This window comes from Papio anubis, chromosome 9 (genome assembly GCF_008728515.1).
Source record: "Papio anubis isolate 15944 chromosome 9, Panubis1.0, whole genome shotgun sequence".
Classification (NCBI taxonomy): domain Eukaryota; kingdom Metazoa; phylum Chordata; class Mammalia; order Primates; family Cercopithecidae; genus Papio; species Papio anubis.
This window is the reverse complement of record NC_044984.1, coordinates 90159219-90179131: the sequence shown is the minus strand read 5'-3', so window position 1 is coordinate 90179131 and position 19913 is coordinate 90159219. Positions and strand designations below refer to the sequence as shown.

At 38.9% G+C, this 19913-nt stretch overlaps 1 protein-coding gene across 4 annotated transcripts in view; it reads left to right on the top strand.

The window, feature by feature from the left end:
* Positions 1 to 19913, top strand: part of NTN4 (netrin 4) — a 122253-nt gene that overhangs the window by 35992 nt on the left and 66348 nt on the right. For 3 of the 4 annotated variants that reach the window (XM_009181453.3, XM_003906984.5, XM_009181452.3), the window contains exon 3: positions 4340 to 4618. The exons of the other annotated variant lie outside the window; for it this stretch is intronic. In XM_009181453.3, coding sequence (XP_009179717.2) covers positions 4340 to 4618 — 279 coding nt within the window. The remainder of the gene's footprint in view (positions 1 to 4339; positions 4619 to 19913) is intronic. 4 annotated transcript variants of the gene reach the window in all.

Here is a 19913-nt window from a genome sequence, read left to right as displayed (position 1 = left end):
AATAGACCAGTGTAAGTGTGCCATCATGGAAGGAACGAGTTCCAAGGGAGTCCACAGGACGGCCTTGGAATATTCCTCAAGCCAGCAGCTAAAAAGACTTTTTAAAAATACGATCACATTTATTATTACAAATTTTTATAATTCAACATAGGAAATATAATGTTAGGCATGGAGCAATATGTTAAGGTATGAGTTCGATTTTCAAAGAATTCCTTGACTATTACGTACCTAATATTTACTCCTTATTCTGTTCACACTGTATTGATGCTCTGTTTAAATTTTCATCTCAAAGTATAATTAAGATATATAGAATGCTTTTTTTTTTCCGCTACCCCGCCTGGCTAATTTTTGTATTTTTAGTAGAGATGGGGTTTCACCATGTTGACCAGGCTGGTCTCAAACTCCTGACGTCATGATCCACCCACCTTGGCCTCCCAAAGTGCTGGGATGACAGGCATGAGCCACCGCACCTGACCTAATTTTCCATCTTCTTACTGAGAATTTTTTATGAGTGTTCTAGAATAGAAAGATCATATAGGTCATTTTCACTTGTTCAGGACTTTGTAAGGATTTCCATGTTACACTGGGGCACAAAGAAATGGCAGAGCCTGAGCCAAGAATCCCCATCCTCAGGCAAAGTTCAAGGGATTTGAGGCTTAGAGAAATAAGGCAAGACCAGGAAAATGTGAAGATTCCAAAGGTTAAGTAGGAAGGGGTCCATGATTCATTCAGAGGGTCAGATATTTTTTAAATTATGCATTTCCTTTACCCATTGATTTCAGCTTTGGAAATGTATCTTCAGGAAATTATTACAGTTGTCCTCCCTTAGATGCAGTTTCACTTACCGCAGTTTCAGTAACCATCAACCATGGTCCAAAAATAGGCAAGTACAATAAATATTTTGAGAGAGAGAGAGACCACATTTACATAACTTTTATTACAGTATATTGTTATAATTGTTCTATTATTTGTTATTGTTATCTCTTACTGCGCCTAATTTATAAATTAAACTTTATCATAGGTATGTATGTATAGGAGAAACATAGTCTGTATGGGTTCAGTACTCTCTGCAGTTTCAGGCATCCCCTGGGGGTCTTGGAAGTCATTCCCAGAGGATAAGGGCTGACTACTGTCTATACATCCACATTGTAGCTACAAGGTTGTTCCCTGCAGTGGGTTACACTGAAGTTGGAAGCAACCTAGTTGCCTAACAATAGCAGCCTGGCTAAATAAATTATGTCATATCCACACACTGTAATTCTAAGCAGGTTTTTAAATTATGTAACGGTGTTTTTCAAATTTTGTTGTGTATCAGAATCACCTGGAAGGCTTGTTGGAACACAGATTGCTGGGCCCCACCTGCAGAGTTTCTGATTCCGTTGATCCTGGATAGGGTCCAAGAATTTGCGTCTCTAACAAGTTCCCTAGGGGTGCTGTTGGTGTGGGGAACCACTCTCTGAGAACCTCTGATGTAGAGATACATTTATTGACTTGGAAGAATACTCACAAGATATATAAAGATGTTTATGTTGTATTTTATATATATGCGTACATACGGAAGTTTAGGTAGAAAGATATCAAGTTGGCCTCCCTGGTTCTCTTTGGAGGTAGATCATATTGTAGGTACTTATTATCCTTAGTATTTTGCATGACAGATTTTTCTGTAATGAGTATAATATTAACCACCCAAACATAATAAAATTTCGTAATTAAAAAATGCGATCATGAAGTCCTGGCTAATAGCACTAACAAGCCAGAAATACTGATGTATGCTTGAACCTGGTCAAAAAGCTTGATCCCTGGCTTTCTAAATATTAATATATCTTGTTGGGAGTGTGTATTAAGAGGCAGTTGCAGACAGAGGATCAGTGGTGGGCCTATAGATACATTCCCTTCCTTATGGGAACAAAAAATAGAAGAGGCTGATACTGTCCTGAGGGCTTCTACGTGTTTTCTTTTTTTTTTTTTTTTTTTAATTTATTTATTATTATTATACTTTAAGTTGTAGGGTACATGTGCATAACATGCAGGTTTGTTACATATGTATACTTGTGCCATGTTAGTCTGCTGCACCCATCAACTCGTCATTTACATCAGGTATAACTCCCAATGTCTACGTGTTTTCTTACTTCATTTCAGTCATGCCATACAGGCTTCTTCTGGGGAAGTTTGAAGAAAAACTGGGTGGGACCCAAAGGGCGACCTGCCAGAAGTTGGAAGCATCTGGATTGGCGCACTCTTTGTTTCCTGACGCAGGGTAGATCCATTCCCAGGGTATCAGATTAAGGCGTCTACTTTCTGGAAAAAAGATTTCATGGTTTAAATTCCCGTTCACTTTTGTGTCTGTGGCACTCTGCTGTCTCCTTTCCAGCACACAGCCTCAGGGGTCATGATGTCCCTTCCCTGCTGATATCCGCGTGCCAACTGTGGTGTCATGCACACCAAGCACAGAGCCGCCATTCAGCTCCCACTGTCTGGGCTCAGGAAGCAGAAGAGCTTCAAAGTTCCTATGGACCTTGACAGAGCTTCCTCTGGCTTTGCCTGTGCAGAACAATTCTCAGGGTGAGGGGGAGATGGAATGGGGTGAGAGAGGGAACTAGGGTAAATGTCAAGGGTAAATACGTGGCAGAGAGAGAGAGACCAAACAGTTGCCACCAAGGTTCAGGAAAAGGAAGGGTGGGCAGATAACGAGGAGAAGGACACCACAGACTTTTCAATGGAGCACCTACTTGGTTAGCAGTGGTGTGTCCTTTTCCATGTCCTTGCATTACTGTGGTTGATAAAATAGGTGGTAGTACATTATTGACATCATTTAGAGCAAGGGTTCTTCCTGAGTGTCTAACAGAAATGCCAGTGTTTGGAGGTCATACTGAGAATAAGTACCCTATGAAAACCCATAATGGATTCAATTTTTTAAAAATGTTTCAAAACAGAAAATCAGGTTCTAGTTCAGGCTGTTGTTAAAAGAAAAAGATGTTACTTCTGTACTGACTTTTGAATGTATGACATATTGTTTGTTGGACAATTTTATTTTCTGATAAGCTTCCTTCTACCACTTTGCATATAGATAAATGGGACAGAATGTGATTTGAGTTTAAGATACAACATTTTTTAAGCTTTAAAAGTTCAAAACTAGCTAGAAATACAAATACCGGTTAATTATTCCGTTATTTCTTACTATTGTCATGATACTGGTGCTATAACATGACATTCAGTAGGCGAATGAATTTAGGACCTGACATAAGGAAGTTATCTGGAATTCTCACCTATTACACAAATGCCAAGAACAATGTTAAATTAATTAATTTGTTTAGCAAAAATTTATTGAATACTTACTATGTGCCAGCCACTGTCCTAGGATACATCTGTGACCGCCTACATGAAGTTTATGGTCTGGACTGGGAAGACAGTAAATCACTAAACCACTACAAATATAATGTCAGATGGTGATAAGTACTAAGAACAAAAACCAGGCAGAGCCATTATAAGGACTTTGTATCTTGTTCTGAGGAAAATGGGAGGTCTTCGGGTGGGGGTGGTTTAAGCAAGGGAGTGACATGATCCAATCTCTGTTTATAGAGAACCACTCGGGCTACTGGCTGGACAATGGGCTGCAGAGGCCAAATGTCTGCTGAGTTATTACCCTTACCCTCTCCTCCAAAGTTATATTTCATTGAGGACAGGTCTGTACCAGTAGACCTTGGAGATGTGATCTACACGGTTGATTCTTTCCTTTTTATACTTTTGGTGTGAAATTGATCTCTAAGGTGATACTTTTATATCCAAAAAGAGAGAGTTATATTTCTAGGCAAGGTAAATCAGATATCACCTCTCTGCCTACAGTGTCCCAGTGGCTTCCGCTGTAGTCAGTATAACTGTACTGTGACTTCCACAGGGCTCCATTCATGTTGATCTCACACCTGCTCTCTGTCCACCTCTCCAGCCACTGTCTCTTTGTTCACTGGTCTCCAGTCACACTGACTTTGTTGTTCTTCCTTGAACAAGCCAAGCTTGACTCTGCCTCAAAGCCTTTAAGCTTGCTCTTCGCTCTGCCCAGAATGCTATTCCCGGCAAGATCTTTGTATGGCTGCCTTTATCTCAAGAATCAGGTCTCTGCTGGTCACTCAATGTATACTTCTGTGTACGAACAGGCAGCACATCTGCTCCTTAGAATAACAGGGCAGCTCTTTCCCAGGAGTGCTCAAGGTCTAAAAACTTCTTGTTATCTTATCATTCACAGATGACATAAGGCATAAATCAAACAGGGGCTACATTAGGCAAACAATTCAGGGTTTGCACACAGTCCTATAAATGCATGGTATTTTCTTTCTCCTTACAGGTTATTTTCAAAGCTTTGTCACCACCATACGATACAGAGAACCCTTACAGTGCCAAAGTTCAGGAGCAGTTGAAGATCACCAACCTTCGCGTGCAGTTGCTAAAACGACAGTCTTGTCCCTGTCAGAGAAATGACCTGAACGAAGAGCCTCAACATTTTACACACTATGCAATCTATGATTTCATTGTCAAGGGCAGCTGCTTCTGCAATGGCCACGCTGATCAATGCATACCTGTTCATGGCTTCAGACCTGTCAAGGCCCCAGGAACATTCCACATGGTAGGTGAAACAAGTCCTACCCTAAGAAAAACAAATCATAAGTTACCATCAGCTTTGGGCATTGGTTGGTATATGCTTAACACAGTGCTGCTAATTTTTTCCTCTGCCCATCACAGCTCTGACTCCATACCCATCCTATAAAGTGCCCATTAACTTGTCTTTTAATCTTCGGTTTTAGTGTTAAGTCAAGCATGATAACCAGATTCCTTGGAAAACACCCATGCCAGTTTTTAGTACTGTGACCTTCAGATATAAAGTATAAAGTGAGTAGGAGCAAGAGGATGGCATAATCCTATTAGTAGTGTTATCACACTGAAACCAGCTTTGACAATAAATGGGGAACATTGTGGAATAGATTTTAAAGTGGGAAAAATAAGAACCTCGATTTTATGCCTGGTATCTTTGCTGTCCAGCCAGCAGAATGAATAAAAATTCTCCTCCGTGAAGAGGACTGACCCCCTCCTCACCCTAAGGCAGAGTTAAACTCTCTTTCCTCTAGGTTCATACATCTCCTGGACTTTCCTCTGAACTTTTACTTCTCTGCATCCCCCAGGAGACTGCGAACTCTCTGAGAAACTGTATGATCTTTGCATCCTTGGGACCAAGTGCATTACCTGGGCCGGAAGTAGGTGCTCAGTAGGTGTTTGGTTGAATGATAGCAACACAGGAATAGGGAGATGATGAAAAATTAGTGTCATTGTTTATCTGTCCTTACCTCCCCGACTTCCAGAAAAGATACAGAGTGGCTCATCTGTAAGCACCTTGTTGGTACACATCCAGAGACTATGGATGGGGATTGGACAAGGAGAAAATAAGGATGAGCACTCCAATTCTTCGATTTTATATTTTGCTCTGATAATTCTGAGCAAACCAAAGCAAAATGAATAAAATGGAAAAGGCTGCAGGATATTCTACTGCATTTCCTAAAGGGTAGACATCCCTATTCTTTCTTCTTTATCCCAGCCCTAGTATAGGATAGGCCACCAGCAGCCATGATCCAGTTAGCCAGCAGGACAGTGCTGGCTGGGCTGAGTTGCTGGGGCAGCATCAGGGTAACCAAAATGACTAGGACAGTGGACAGAAAGTAACCAAAACAGAAACAGTACTATTACTTGTAGAAGTTAATCTGGGCTCCCAGAGTTGAAGAAAATGCAGCATTCATTCAATAGATACCTGCTTGTTTCTAGATGCTGACAGATCTTTGAAATCCTACAGTATTGCTTCAAATAAAGGGTGCTATGATTTAGTGTATCTCAGTTAACGGGGTTCAGATAGGATTCAATCAGAAAATAACAAATATTTAGAGACATGTCAACCTACCAGACTGTGAACTAGAAAGCTTATGTAAGGTAGAGTGCTCAAAATATTTTGCCATGATATTTTAGCGAATTCATGAAAGGAGAGTATGCAAATCTTTTGTTTCCTCAACTGTCTCTTATAATCCAAGTCATACAGGACCACCTCAGAGTAGAGTCCTGAGCAAAATGGCAGAGGCCCCCATAACATGGCACAGGGTGGACCCTCAATATTTGCGGACTGAAGGACCTATGAGACTACCTGAATGGCTCTGATCAACCACAACAAAGTGCCAGAGTTCTCAAGGGCCTTATAAAAACTTCAGGTGGCCGGGCACAGTGGCTCACACCTGTAATCCCAGCACTTTGGGAGGCCAAGGCGGGTGGATCGCCTGAGGTCAGGAGTTCCAGACCAGCCTGGCCAACACGGCAAAACCCCGTCTCTACTAAAAATACAAAAATTAGCTGGGTGTAGTGGTGGGCGCCTGTAATCCCAGCTACTTGAGAGGCTGAGGCACAAGAATCACCTGAACCTGGGAGGCGGAGGTTGCAGTGAGCCGAGATGGTCCCACTGTACTCTAGCCTGAGTGACAAAGCAAGACTCTGTCAAAAAAAAAAAAAAAAAAAATTCATGTGCATGCATTTAAAAGTATTACTTTCTTTTTTTAAAGTAAGTCCTCTAAATATAAACTTTCAGAGTTAACAACACTTTCTAAGGCTGAAAATAAAAATTCTAGAAGTTTCTCTTTGTTCTGCCAAATTCAACAAGGGATAATTACTCATAGTTAACAGGCACTTTTGAAGAAGTCTTAAAATACAACTATTCTATACAACATACTGCCAGCAAGAAAATTATCAGCCTGTAAAGAGGTTCAGGAAAATCAAGTAAAGGGGATTATACATTAAGTGTTTTTCCATTTCAAAAGGATGTTAGAATGAGACATCTCCATCCTAGAAGACCCTATGGAATGGAAACCTCATTTTCTTACTAATCTCAGGTTGCTTTTGAAATTGGAAGTAATTTCCTTTTAAAATAATACTAGTTTCCTGACATCTTTCTATCCCATTTTCATACTGATTTCAATTTCTGCAGCAGTGTAGCAGCCCCTAGTGCCATTACTAAGCATGTGTTTGAATTGAGCTAAGCCAAGCCAAAACTGTGGATAAGGCCAGGTAGCGGGTAAAAAACAGCCTAAGTGGCCAAGACTATGTTGGCTTCCAGGGATCCAGTTTCGTGACAATTCTTGCTGTCCCTACTCTCTTTAGAAGAAAGAAAAAAGAAGAAAAAAGAACCCATAAGCAATTGGACCAATAGCGACCATGGTTGGAAATGTGAATGATTCTGGTTTTCGATTTTTCCACCCCAAGCTTGGGTGCATTTGACTTTTATCTATACTTTTTTCTGAATTAGAAAAGAGCTTGTATTAAATTTGTAAATGGTTGCTTCTTTTGAATGTGTTTTTTTGTTTTTGTTTTTGTTTTTTTGTTTTGAGATGGAGTTTCGCTCTTGTTGCCCAGGCTGGAGTGCGATGGCATGATCTCGGCTCACCACAACCTCCGCCTCCCGGGTTCAAATGATCCTTCTGCCTCGGCCTCCGGAGTATCTGAGACTATAGGCATGTGTCACTACGCCCGGCCAATTTTGTATTTTTAGTAGAGACAGGAGTTTCCCCATGTTGGTCAGGCTGGTCTCGAACTCCTGACCTCAGGTGATCCGCCCGCCCTAGCCTCCCAAAGTGCTGGGAATACAGGCATGAGCCACCACACCCGGCCTGAATGTGATATTTTAATTCCTATGATTGCTTCACTGAGTGTATTGCACATTGAAAGCATAGTCTTTTGCCTTATTAAGAACATAGGCATAGATTCATTGTCCCACATTTGTGTGTCTCTGGACGCCATTCATTTTATGTATACAGCTATAGGATAACTGAAATCTGATTGTGCCTGCAGAATGGAAGGTAGCTTCTTAAGAAATACTGTTCTTTTGCAGGTCAGCTTATCTGTATGTGCATACAAATCTAAATTTTTAGCACAGTTTTTATTTGCAGCAGTGGAGTGTGGTCCCTGAACCAGCACCATCAGCCTTACCTGGCAACTTGTGAGAAATACACATTCTCAAACCTTATCCCAGACCTACTGAATCAGAAATTCTAGAGATGAGGCCTAAGAATCTATGTTTAACAATCCCTCCAGGTGTTCTAATGCTTGCTAAAGTTTGAAAACCATTGCTTTACAGACTATGCCAATTCAGCTGTGGCTAATATTGTTGCTAAAATGAGTAATTAATGAAATCTGATTTTATGGGCTAGAATTTTTTATGGCTGATGATAGCAAATTAGGGAAGTTAATGGAAATGGCACCCTATTTCTTAAATTATATAAGATTTTAGGGTCATTTCCTTTCTTTGGAAGAAAAGAATAGGAAAAGAGATACAAACTAGGAGCCTCATTTACCTTAATACATTCCTCCTGTGTCTTTTTTTTTTTTGAAACAGAGTCTCGATCTGTCACCCAGGCTAGAGTGCAGTGGCGTGATCTTGGCTCACTGCAACCTCCACCTCCCGGGTTCAAACAATCCTCATGCCTCAGCCTCCTGAGTAGCTGGGATGACAGGCACGTACCACCATGCCTGGCTAATTTTTGTATTTTTAGTAGAGATGGGGTTTTGCCCTGTTGGCCAGGCTGGTCTCGAACTCCTGACCTCAAGTGATCTGCCTGCCTCGGCCTCCCAAAGTGGTGGGATTACAGGCGTGAGTGCCCGGCCCCTCCTGTGTCTTTTAACACAGCATCACCTTCCCCATGTTTCCCCTTCTCTCCAGATCCATTCCACTTCTTCTCACCAGTTCAGTTTTCTTTCATCTGTCCATTTTGCTGGAAGGCAGACAGTGTGATGATTAAGACCCTGGTATTGGAGCCAAACACAGCTAAATCTGACTTACCACAGCATTCACTAAGTTATCTGTTCTCACTGAACCTCAGTTCTCTAATAAAATGAGGATAATATCTACCTTTTGTAGCTATGGTGAAGATTTAAAATCTGATGCTCTGTGCCCTGGATATGGTAGACACTACTTACATTGCTGTCATGATTCTATTGTATTATCTCAGCCACCTCTACTCTTCTCCTTCATACACTTCTTTGCCAATAATGACAAAAATAAATCACAGCTTATGTGCTGTTTGACATGTTTACAAGGCTGAGGGTTTTGTGGCAAGGAAAACTGTACTTTGACTCCAGCCTGCTGGAATCCCAGAAATTATGTGAAGAGATCTTAAGCTTTTTTCTGTTTGCAGCTGTAGAGGACTGATTTAGTTCTCTTTTTCCTAGCAGCTGGTGATTGTACAGCTGTTGGGTGATGAATGGTAATAAGAGGGAATATGGAATGTTTCATTATTGTATTGAAATATCATCCACTGGATAACATGGGGGCCTTAGAATACTGTGAGAAATGTTTAAATGCCCTGAGCTGCACTTGTTAAGGCAGATTTTTCTCCTGTAATTTGGAACTTATTTTAAAAGATGGTCAATATTTTGACTGATGGGTCTGAGTCTAAGGGTAAGCACTGAGACCTGTGGAACCATATACTGGGGTTTGAGGAAAATGTTCCTTAGCTACCTAGCTGTGTAAGGCAGGTTTCAGAATCATTCATATACTCTCATTATGAAAGTGTTTCCTGAGGAATCTGGATACATTCATTCATGTATTTATGTTTTCATATATCATATGCCATGTTTTATAAATTAAGGACAGATTTAAAACTATAGTTTTCGTCTTCTTTTTCAAATGTATTTACTGTTCTATGAATAAGCCAAAAGTATAATTAGAAAGCTCTTCAGGCCGGATACGGCGGCTCACGCTTGTAATCCCGGCACTTTGGGCAGCCGAGGCAGGTGGATCACCTGAGGTCAGGAGTAATCTGCCTGGCCAACATGGTAAAACCCCATCTCTACTAAAATACAAAAATTAGCTGGGCGTGGTGGCACGCGCAGCTACTCCAGAGACTGGGGTGGAAGAATTACTTGGACCCAGGAGGCAGAGGTTGCGGTGAGCCGAGATTGCGCCATTGCACTCCAGCCTAGGTAACAAGAGCGAAACTCCGTCTGAAAAACAAAAAAAAAAGAGAGAAAAGAGAAAGGAAGAAAGAGAGAGAGAGAGAGAAAAGAAAGCTCTTCAATCTTTAAGGTGTTAAGGAAATGAACAGGAGAGTTTTAAAACAATAAAGTTTTTAAATTTGACTATAAAATCAGGATTTTAAGAGAGAGAGAAAGGAAAGAAAGAAAGAAAGAAAGAAAGAAAGAAAGAAAGAAAGAAAGAAAGAAAGAAAGAAAGAAAGAAAGGGAGAGAAAAGAAAGCTCTTCAGTCTTTAAGGTGTTAAGGAAACGAACAGAGATTTAAAAAACAATAGTTATTAAATTAGACTATAAAGTCAGGATTTTAAAAAATACCTTTATGTGGTAAAACATGCATGTATGTTTGGAAATGTGTATCTGTAAATTAGTTTTCGGTTTTAGCACAGAAAAAACGATCATGGATTATAAATACTGATGACAACAGTTACCCCTTACTGAATGCCTACTATGTGCCAGGTCTTGTGCTGTCATGCTACAAGTGTTATTGCATTTAATCTCCATAACAACTACGTGGAATATCATCATCATTTTCTTTCAGAGAGGCAAAACCGAGACTTGAAAATGTTGACTTCCCCAAAACAAATGAAGAGCAGAGCCACAATTTACATTCACCTGTCAGACACTAAAGCCTATTCTCTTTTTGTTGGCTTTGTGCTATAGAAGACTTGGATCTAACCAGGGTTGACATTGTGCCAAGAACAGAGAAAAGAGAGGAGAAAAGGGATTGGAAGAGGGCAGGGGCGATGAGGGTGGGTTCATGGGATTGATCATCATGATAACCACAGAATCTAAACTAAGGAGGGAAGTGAGAGAGTAAAGACAATTCTCACCCCCAAAGGTTAGCTGATTTATTTATTTATTTACTTACTTATTTTTACTATTATTATTTTTCGAAACAGAGTCTCGCTCTGTTGCCCACGCTCGAGTGCAGTGGTGCAATCTCAACTCACTGCAACCTCCGCCTCCCAGATTCAAGCAATTTTCCTGCCTCAGCCTCCTGAGTAGCTGGGATTACAGGCACCCACTACCACACCCAGCTAATTTTTATTTTTAGTAGAGTCGGGGGTATCACCATATTGGCCAGGCTGGTCTCGAACTCCTGACCTCAGGTGATCTGCCCACCTCGCCCTCCCAAAGTGCTGGGATTACAGGTGTGAGCCACCGTGCCTGGCCTAGGTGTTTTGTATTTTATAAAGTCCTTTCCTATGCATTATTTCACTCCATCTTTACTATAACCCTAGAAGGTATGACTGCTCTTACAGGGATAGGTAAACTATCCAAGTCCTCTACATTTTAATATGTAACCAGAAATTAGCATGGATTCTCTTCCATTAACAGCTAGTGAAATGGCTCCAAAGGGAAGAAAAAGAGAAAGAATAAAAGCAAAAACTTTGGATATTCTACAAAGTAAATAATTTAGAAGTGACTATCTTTGGAGGGGCATGGATATCTATGGTTTTATTAGGAAGAGAGATTTCTAGATCTACCATCTTTTACTTCCCTCTCTAGCCCTAAATCATTTTTGCTGCTGATGAAAAAAGCACCAGCAACCTCTATCATTTAATTTGTCACATTAGGATCTGGAGGAATAGGTAATCCTGTCTCCAAAGGAGGTGCAACATATTCCTAATAGTAACAAAATGTAAAGCCTGCCAAATTGATACAATTAGTCTGAGCCTATCCTCAATCCTTATTTCAGTGCTCCTGTGTTAGCCTGGCATAGTTCTGCTGGTAGTCCCTTAGCACTGAGTAACCCACAGGTGCTATAGAAGGTGTACAGAATGTTGATTTTACTTTATTTACTACCTCATATTTCCTAATAGAAGGGCAAGCCAAATTCACGTTCACGGCTGGCAATTATTAGTGTTTTGACTGTGTTTTCTCTCCACACAGTAAGATATGCTTTCTTTTAATGACAAAAATTGCCCAGGATTACTGTTTTTGATGATTAGGAAACAAGAAAGCTTTGGGACCAGAGGCATTCTAAAATAATCTTGGCACCCATGGAAGGATTTCCTGTGGGGTTCCTTTCAAGAGTTCCCCCAGAACAATTAGATATTTATTTATAGGCCTTTATTTCACAGAGAGGTGAAAGGATAAAAATACCTGAAAGGTAAAATGTTGGTATCAGAGCTGACATCTCTAAAAGTGAAATAGAAGCCAATGGGAAAGTAAGGTTGATTCTCCAAAATATAATATTTGTTCATTTAACTTTTCATGAACATGCTTTCCAGAAAGTGAATGTTTTTTCCAGAAAACATATATATTTAGGTCAAAATTGGGGCATTGTAAAAGTGCAAAAATGAATCTAATAGGTTTGAAATACTCATTCTTTAAATTTGGGAAGGACCAACTCATAGTTGACCTTTTTCTTACTATAAAATACTCCCCAAATATTCAAGGCATATCTCACTTTGCAAATTTTCTTATGAATACTTCCTTTTCAGCATAACATTTTTGGGTCCATCTGTGAATAACTGGGAGCCTGGAGTCAGATCTCTGTGTCTGGAAGACCTGGCCTTCCAATTTTACTGCTAATATCATGGGTTCATGGGGAGAAGGAAGCTACATGGAAAGAGAAAAGCTAAGGTTACTGATAGATATCTGACTTCTGGTGCACAAATCGTGTCTCCACGGAATTTAATTTGTGTCTTGCCAATTTTGTAATAGCTAGAAGCATAGTTCAATTTGTCCTAAAACAGTTATATTCCGTAGAAGATAAACTGTGATTTAAGTCCTTATTCTCCCTTGCAAGGGAAATTTTTAGTGACAAGACATGTAAGGTTAAAATACACACACACACACACACACACACACACACACACTCTTTATAATAATTCCAGAAGATGGAAAAAACCCACAGCCATTTCAAATGGTAAGGAAAACAAGATCTGTTAATGTTGACATTCAAAACCTTAATAATATAATTGGGACTACAGTTGTATTACATCTTAGCAATGTAAATATTTTAATGGAATAAAATAGTAAATTAGTACACATATAGGGATCTAGAAGGGCTATAATATTTGTTAACTCATAGAAGTTTTTTTGTAATATGGGATTCTAATTTGGCATCTTTTTAGCTCTTTTCCTAGTCTTTAGGTAGAAAAAAAATAGAGAAAATTATGCTTTCAAAGACCAAGACAAAATATATTTTAGCTTTAAGATAGCTCGCATATTAGAATGGAAAAAAATATTATATTTGTTCTACTATTAAATATTTTATATATAATATAAACATTATACAATTCATACAAGTGAACACGAATCAAGTGTCTTGCCTTTTAATTTTGCATCTCTAAGGGCATGTATTAGTCTGTTCTTGCACTGCTGTAAAGAAATACCTGACACTGGGTAATTTATAAGAAAAGAGGTTTAATTGGCTTACAGTTCTGCAGGCTGTACAGGAAACATGGCAGATTTGCTTCTGGGGAGGCCTCAGGAAGCTTCCAATCATGGTGGAAGGCAAAGTGGGAGCAAGACCTGTGACATGGCAGGAGCAGGAGCAAGGGTGGGGGAGGTTCCACACACTTTTAAACAACCAGATCACTTGAGAACTCACTATCCTGAGGACAGTGCCAAGGGGAATGGTGCTAAACCATTCATGAGAAACAGCCCCCATAATCTAATCGCCTCCCACCAGGCCCCACCTCCAACATTGGGGATTACAGTTCGACATGAGATTTGGGTGGGGACACAGATCCAAACCCTATCAGGGCAACACTACCAGGCATGTAACCTAGCTGGCTCAGTGAGTTCTCAGAATTTCTGAAAGGCAGTGATTTCATTGCTTCCCAGATAAGAACCTAGTAGCCATTAAAATAAAAGAGAACACAGGATCATAGTGTTTCCTTAGGCTGAACAGAGGCAAAAAATCCTGTAGCCTATTTGTCTTTTAGTTCAAATTTATAACTTAATTCAATTCAACTTAATACACCAGGAATAGAAAGGAACTTCCTCAATGTAATAAAGGTTAGAAAGGAACTTCTCAATGTAATAAAGGTCATCTATGAAAAGTCCCCTGTTAACACCATACTTAATGTTGAAAAACCAAATACTTGGCCAGGCGCGGTGGCTCAAGCCTGTAATCCCAGCACTTTGGGAGGCCAAGACGGGCGGATCACGAGGTCAGGAGATCGAGACCATCCTGGCTAACACAGTGAAACCCCGTCTCTACTAAAAATACAAAAACTTAGCCGGGCGAGGTGGCAGGCGCCTGTAGTCCCAGCTACTCGGGAGGCTGAGGCAGGAGAATGGCGTGAACCCGGGAGGCGCGGCTTGCAGTGAGCTGAGATCCGGCCACTGCACTCCAGCCTGGGCGGCAGAGCGAGACTCCGTCTCAAAAAAAAAAAAAAGAAAAAAAAAAAAGAAAAACCAAATACTTTCTCCCATGATCAGGAACAAGGCAAGGATATCTGCTGTCACCCCTTCCATTCAATATGGTACTGGACGTTCTAGCCAGGGCAATTAGGTTAGAAAAATAAGTAAAGAGCATTCAGATTAGAAAGGAAGACGTAAGCCTATATTTATTCACAGATGACATAATCTTAGATTATAGAAAACTCTTAAGAATTCACCAAAAAACTATTACAGCTGATAAACAAGTTGTAAGATACAAGATCAACATTTTAAAAATCAATTATATTTTTATACACTGGCAATGAACAATCCAAAAATGAAATTAAGAAAACAATCTCATTTACAATAGCATCAAAAAAGAATAAAATAGAGAGAAATAAACTTAAGTAAATGCAGGGCCTATACACTGAAAACCCTGAAACATTGTTTTAAAAAAATTAAAGAATACCTAAGTAAAGGGAAAGACGTTTTGACTTCATGCATTAATTAGAAGGCTTAATATTATTAAAATGACAATAGTCTCCAAACTGACCTATAGATTCACTGTGATATCTACCAAAATTCTAGCTGCCCTTTTTGCAGAAATGGACTGGCTGAACCTAAAATTCGTGTGGAAAAGCAAAGGACCTCAAATAGCCAAAACAATCTTGAAGAACAACAAAGTTGGAGAACTCACACTTTCTAATTTCAAAGCTTACCTCAAATCTATAGTAATCAAAACAGTGTGGTACTGGCAAAAGGATAGACATATAAATCAACAGGAGAGAGAGCTCAGAAATAAACTCTGAATAAATTCAGAAATACATTTGTGGCCAAAATTAACAAAAATTAACTCAAAATGGATCAAAGACCTAAATATAGAGCTAAAATTATAAAACTCTTATAAAGAAACATAGGTGTAGATCTTCATGACTTTGGATTAAGCAATGGTTTCTTAGATATGACGCCAAAAGCACAAGCAACAAATAAAGAAAACAAATAAATTGGACATCATCAAAATGAAAAACTTTTGTGCATCAAAGGATACTATCAAGAAACTGAAAAGACAATGCACAGAATGGGAGTAAATACTTTCAAATCATATATTTGAAAAAGTTCTACTATCCAGAATATATAAAGAACTCTTACAACTCAACAACAAAAAGACAAATAACCCAGTTTAATAATCGGTAAAAGATTTGAATGACTGGTCTTGAGCCACCCAAAGAAGATATGCAAATGGCCAATAAGCATGTAAAAAGATGTTCAACGTCATTAGTCATTAGGGAGATGCAAATCAAAACGACATTGTGATACCACTTTACATCCATGGCTATGATCGAAAAGGCAAATAACAAGTGTTGCAGAGGATATGGAAAAGTTGGAACCTTCATACATTGCTGGTAGAAATGTAAAATGCTACTGCTGCTATGGAAAACAGTCTGGAATTTTCTCAAATTTTGTTTTTGTTTTTGTTTTTGAGACCAAGTTTTGCTCTTATTGCCCAGGTTGGAGTGCAGTGGTGCAATCTTGGCTCACTGCAACCTCTGCCTCCCAGGTTCAAGCAATTCTCTTGTCTCAGCCTCCAGAGTAGCCGGGATTATAGGTTCCCACCACCATGCCCAGCTAATTTTGTATTTTTAGTAGAGATGGGGTTTCACCATGTTGAAGGCTGGTCTTGAACTCCTGACCTCAGGTGATCTGCCCATCTCAGCCTCCCAAAGTGCTGGGATTACAGGCGTCAGTCATCACACCCGGCCCTCTCAAAAATTTTAATATAGAGTTGCCATATGACCCAGCAATTCTACCCCTCAGTATATACCCAAGTGAATTAAAAACATGTCTACACAAAATCTTGTACATGAATGTTCATAGAAGTATTTTTCATAGTAGCTAAAAAATGGAAACAACTCAAATGTCCATCAGTTGATGAATGGATAAACAAACTATGGTATATCTATACAATGGACAATTATCCAGCCATAAAAAGGAATTAAATACTGATACACATTATAATTTGAATAAACCTTGAAAATGCTGTGCTAAGTGAAACCCAGACACAAAAGCCTACATATTGTATTATTCCTTTTATATGAAATGCCCAGAATAGACAAATCCATAAAGACAAAATAGGTTGGCAATTGGCAGGCACTGGCAATTAGGGGGGAATGAGAAGTGACTGCCTAGTGAGCATGAGATTTATTTTTGGGGTGGTGAAAATGCTCTGGAATTAGATGGTGGTAATGATTGTACAACATTTTGAATATACTGAAAACCACTGAAATGTACACTAGAATGGTTAAAAATAGTGAATTTATGTGAATGTTATCTCAGTAAGAAAAAAAAATCAATAGCTTAAAAAAAGAACCCAAACAAACAAAAACAGAAAAACAAACACGGTGAGTTATATAGGAATTTTACAGAATAAATATATATTTTTTCAAGACCAGTCATTAAACTGACTGGTTTCAAAAACAATCGCTTTTGGATGGATGAGTACTGAAGAAAACCAGTTCTTTCAATAGCTGTGTCTGTTGTTTCTGGCCGTATACAGATAGTCACAGATTTCTGAATGACTCTGTATTCTGATAGAGTTTCTAAACAAGCATAACTTTTTAATAAACCAGTATTCCACCTTCATTTTTCATGTGCACATACTCAATGGTGAAGACTGTGTTTTACAAGATTCACCTAGAAAAAACAATTTCCCGATATGAAAAGAAGCATCTGAATGAATTAACAACAAAACACGATGGAAGACAATATGCCCTAGTAACTGGCTTCTTGTACTACAATCAGGGACTCATTTATCTTAAACAAGTCAACTTTTGTAATACCCTGTGCCCTGTATCGAATACTGAGTGACAGTCAGACAGTGCTGTCAGGAAAGAAGGAAAACAGTAGGAAACGTGAAATAGACTGGATTTTAAAAAAAATCTTTGTAGGAGAATGCATAGTAGCCTGTGACAAGAATTTTTTTCCTTTAAAACAACCAGAAGCTATGCAAATACATTGAGCAAATGAATCTCAATGGGTGAAAGGTACTTAATAATCCTCACAGCATTTCTAATAGAATTTACCTGGCCCCCAACTAATTATAACAACTCTTGGAAATCCTAGAAGACAGTGAATAAAACCCTACAACACCTTCCTTCATTCTCAAACGCTGCTTGACAAATGACTTCTACTCGTTTTTTGCTTTCACGCAGTTTCCCAGGTTCTTGCCTCATAGTTGTGTTAAGAGTTTAAACGGCTTACTAGAAGTTGTATATTGTTAATTCCACTTTTGCTGCCTCTTTCTAAAATTATTAAAATTAAATAGGTACTAAGAGATTGAAACTGATGCCAAGGGATTCTATTATAAGAAGTTATTTTAGGTGTTTGTGGGAAGCAAAAAAAAAAAAAAAATCCTCCTGATGACATCACTGTTCTAAGATGGAACTTCTAATATTTTAGGAATCTCTTGGGAGTTCTGTTCCCTATTCTGTCATTGATTTGCTTTCTGACCTTGGGAAAGTTTAAGTATAAAAAGACAAGACAAGTGCAAAGGAAAATTATGAAAACAAGACTTTGAGATCAAATGAAGAACAAAGATGGAGTAGGTAGAATGACTATGTAGTTACTGTCTAGTAACTGAGCATAGTGACCTAGTAGCAATTTGGCTTGAAAGAAATTTCAAATTACTTGGCTGTGTATTGAGATAGTTTATCATATAGTATTATAGAAAAGTCTGTGTATAGACAGGAATTACAGCAAAAATCTAGTAATACTTGTTGATCATTTTTTGCTCTACATTTGCAGCTGAACAAACTATAGCTGTTATAGAGGAGAAAAGGAACCAATTTGATATTCTAATGCAATGAAGTCTTAGATATATTGAAATAAATGTCTTAAAATCAGAGTGCCTTACTTTATTGCCATTGCATACATGCAAATCTGCAGCCAAGTTATGCACATACACCAGCTCAGTTCACTTGTAGGATCTAGTGAAATAAATATCCCTGTTGAACAGAAATCATTTTTAAAAGGCCAGTAGTCAGAAATAATTTTTAAAACCTATTGGAAACAAAGAATAAGAAACAGTTCTATAGAGTGGAGTAATGATGGAAAAAAATCTCATAAGTTGGTAACAGTATGATCTTATCTAAATGTAATCTTCTTAGGCCTCCTGGGCATTACAATTCTTAGTCTAATGCTATTTGCATTTTTATGGCAGAAATATTTATTACAGTCCCCAGAGGGAAGATAAAGTACGTGATGATACTGAAAAGAGGAAGCTAGTAGAATTAATCTTGTGAAAATATAAGACATTCCAAACCCACTTTACAAAACATGTTAAAATTCCATTTTTAGAAGTAAATTCTCAAGTATTCTTGATTAAAAAAAAAATGAAAAACTTTAGGTAACATGTGAAGGGTAAGAAATGGTAGTGTTAAAAAATAACTTTATAAAAAGAAAGGTCATGACTCTCATATAAAACGAACATGAGTCAAAGATGTATTTAACTCATTAATGAATGACAGGCCAGTAAGACATTACAAAGAGTTCAAAGGAAAATTCAAAGAATCACACATATATAGGCAAATAAAGAATGCTGAAATAGACCAGGCGCAGTGTCTCATGCCTGTAATCCCAGCACTTTGAGAGACCGAGGTGTGCGGATCACCTGAGGTCAGGAGTTTGAGACCAGCCTGGCAGCATAGTTAAACCCCATCTCTATTAAAAATACAAAACTAGCCGGGTGTGGTGGCACCTGTAATCCCAGTTACTCAGGAGGCTGAGGCAGGAGAATCACTTGAACCTGGGAGGCGGAGGTTGCAGTGAACCAAGATAGCGCCACTGCACTCCAGCTTGGGCAACAGAGTACGACTGTCTCAAAAAAAAAAAATGCTGAAATGTATTTACAAATGGATGCAAAACAAGTCAATATGAAGGGCAATGATCAATTGCATTCTACTGGACACAACTGATTTGCATTTCTATGGACAAAAATTGTTTGCATTATTAATCATTTCCTACAACTTACAGAGTTGTAAAATAGCTGAATGATGATAAAAGGCCAAGAAAACCTATCAAGGGTGTGTTGCGGTAGCACACTTGGTAATCTCTTGGTGGGTGGGGCGCACGGGGAGTGGATTTCAGAGTCTTTCACTATTTTTCCCCGACAGCAGGAAAGGTAATTTTGGTAGTGAGGTTTCCCAAAAGATGCTACATTTGAACCTAAAGTCCACAGTTATAAATAAAAGCAGTCTCTATACCTGGTCTCACAAAAGAGAGATTTGTTTTGTTCTAGGAAGTCATTATTCTGAAGAGTAAGAGAGACTCCTACCTAAAATTATTCAAAAAGCCCAAATTTAAACTGTACTGCTCACTTGCAAAAAATACTCTTGAGCCAATTAATGTAGTTTTAAAACAATGGATTTTTTTTTTTTTTTTTTTTAGACAAAGTCTCGTTCTGTCACCCAGGCTGGAGTGCAGTGGCACGATCTTGGCTCACTGCAACCTCTGCCTTCCAGGTTCAAGCAATT